Source organism: Nematolebias whitei, chromosome 14 (assembly GCF_014905685.2).
Source record: "Nematolebias whitei isolate Nwh7 chromosome 14, NemWhi1, whole genome shotgun sequence".
NCBI classification, from domain to species: Eukaryota; Metazoa; Chordata; class Actinopteri; order Cyprinodontiformes; family Rivulidae; genus Nematolebias; species Nematolebias whitei.
In genome coordinates this window covers 1,648,510-1,651,200 of record NC_056511.1, presented here as the reverse complement: position 1 = coordinate 1,651,200, position 2,691 = coordinate 1,648,510, and the positions used below count along the sequence as shown (strand labels likewise).

The 2,691-nt window shown below is 41.5% G+C and overlaps 1 protein-coding gene across 1 annotated transcript in view; it reads left to right on the top strand.

Annotated features, from left to right (window-relative positions):
* Positions 1-2,691, top strand: part of LOC119419846 (rap1 GTPase-activating protein 2) — a 17,016-nt gene that overhangs the window by 13,609 nt on the left and 716 nt on the right. The window contains exon 22 of the mRNA XM_037687213.1: positions 1,688-1,758. Coding sequence (XP_037543141.1) covers positions 1,688-1,758 — 71 coding nt within the window. The remainder of the gene's footprint in view (positions 1-1,687; positions 1,759-2,691) is intronic.

The window sequence follows — 2,691 nt, the reverse complement described above, 5'->3', positions numbered from 1 at the left end:
CTGCTTCTCTTCACACCACTTCCTGCTTCTCTTCACACCACTTCCTGAATGTATTTGTCCAGAATCATGTTAAGATAGAAATAAAATCAAATGAAAACTATTCAATTTTAACAATTCATTTAAGGAAATGAGGTCAATTTGTCCTCTTGTAGTCTAAGTCTATAGCAGCATAACAAGCCGACCCTAACTATAGGATTTATAAAAAAGGAAAGTCTTAATCCCAGTCTTCAAACTGGACAATGTGTCAGCCTCATGGACAGAAACTGGAAGTTGGTTCCACAAGAGAGGAGCCTGAGAACTAAAAGATCTGCTTCCCATTCTGTTTTTGTAAACTCTAGGAACCACAAGTAAACCTGCAGTCTGAGAGAGAAGCGCTCTGTTAGTAAAATATGGAACAATAAGATCTGTAATATAAGATGGAGCTAGGTTGTTGAGGGCTTTGTAGGTTAGAAGTAAGATTTTGAATTCAGTTCTGGACTTGACAGGGAGCCAATGGACAGAAGCTAAAACTGGAGAGAGATGATCTCTCCCAGTAACTCCAGTTAAGACTCTGGCAGCAGCATTTTGGATCAACTGAAGACGTTTTAAAGAAGTATTTGGACACCCAGATAATAAACCATTGCAATAGTCCAGTCTAGACGTGACAAATGCATGGACCAGTTTTTCTGCATCATCTTTAGATCACATGTTTCTAATGTTAGTGATATTACGCAGGTGGAAGAAGGAGGTTCTAGTAACGTTTTTAATGTGGGGGATAAAAGACATGTCCTGATCAAAAATAACACCAAGATTTTTAACATTAGAGCTGGAGGACAGATTAATGCATCTAAGGAGGGAGAAAGACTGAAACATTCATTCCTAAGGTGCTCAGGTCCAAAAACCAAAACCTCAGTCTTGCCTGTTCAACAGGAGAAAATTAAGGGTCATCCAGGTTTTTATGTCTATAAGACATGCTTGTAGTCTAAGTAGCTGAGTGGATTCATTGGGTTTAATGGGCAAATATAATTGTGTGTCATCAGCATAACAATGGAAATTTACCCCATGTTGTTTAATAACTTTACCTAATGGAAGCATATATAAAGTAAAGAGTATTGGTTCAAGCACTGAGCCCTGAGGAACTCCATAACTAACTGTGGTGTATGAAGAAGATTTATTATTTACATTTACAAACAGGAATCTATCAGATGAATATGATTTAAACCATTTTAGAGCTGTTCCTGTTATCCCAATATCATATTCAAGCCTCTGTAGTAAAATATTGTGATCAACTGTATCAAATGCAGCACTGAGGTCTAACAGGACCAGTAGAGACACAAGTCCATTGTCAGAGGCCATGAGAATTCAACTTTTATTTATTCATACAGATTAATCACATTGAGTCTTGGAGACTCATTTACAAGTGAGACCTGTTTTAGTCAGACAAACAGACAAAAGTATAGAAAAGAGAAAACACCAGGGGAGGGAGTTCACCATCTTTCTGGAAGTCTCTTCCTGCTAGTCCTCACATCACTTCCTGCTTGCCCTCACATTACTTCCTGCTTGTCCTCTCATCACTTCCTGCTTGTCCTCACATCACTTCCTGCTTGTCCTCGCATCACTTCCTGCTTGTCCTCGCATCACTTCCTGCTTGTCCTCGCATCACTTCCTGCTTGTCTTCTGTCTGACGCTGCCTCTCTTCCTCCTTCAGAGCTGAAGAACAGAAATTCTCCCAGATCTAACCTGAAGTTCCGTTTCGACAGACTGGGTCACTCGGCCGCAGTAAGTCTGTTTGTTTCATCAGCTGATGGAAGAAAACCCAGAACCAACACAGAACTTTGGTGGTGGTTCTGGAGTGGTTCTAAGAAGCCCAAGTGAAGAAGCAGGAACAGACGGAGCAAATGAAGATCACATTGAAACTTCAGGTTATTTTGGCTCAACATGACTCTGGATCAGACTCTGAGTTCTGGATCAGACCGAGTTCTGGATCAGATTCCATATTCTGGATCATATTCTGAGTTCTGGATCATATTCTGAGTTCTGGATCAGACTCTGAGTTCTGGATCAGACCGAGTTCTGGATCAGATTCCACATTCTGGATCAGAATCTGAGTTCTGGATCAGACTGAGTTCTGGATCAGACTCTGAGTTCTGGATCAGACCGAGTTCTGGATCAGATTCCATATTCTGGATCAGAATCTGAGTTCTGGATCAGACTCTGATTTCTGGATCAGACTCTGATTTCTGGATCAGACTCCGAGTTCTGGATCAGACTCCGATTTCTGGATCAGACTTTGAGTTCTGGATCAGACTCCGAGTTCTGGATCAGACTCCGATTTCTGGATCAGACTCTGAGTTCTGGATCAGACCGAGTTCTGGATCAGACTCTGAGTTCTGGATCAGACCGAGTTCTGGATCAGAATCTGAGTTCTGGATCATATTCTGAGTTCTGGATCAGACTCTGAGTTCTGGATCAGACCGAGTTCTGGATCAGAATCTGAGTTCTGGATCAGACTCTGATTTCTGGATCAGACTCTGATTTCTGGATCAGACTTTGAGTTCTGGATCAGACTCCGAGTTCTGGATCAGACTCTGAGTTCTGGATCAGAATTTGAGTTCTGGATCAGACTTTGAGTTCTGGATCAGACTCTGATTTCTGGATCAGACTTTGAGTTCTGGATCAGACTCTGATTTCTGGATCAGACTCTGAGTTCTG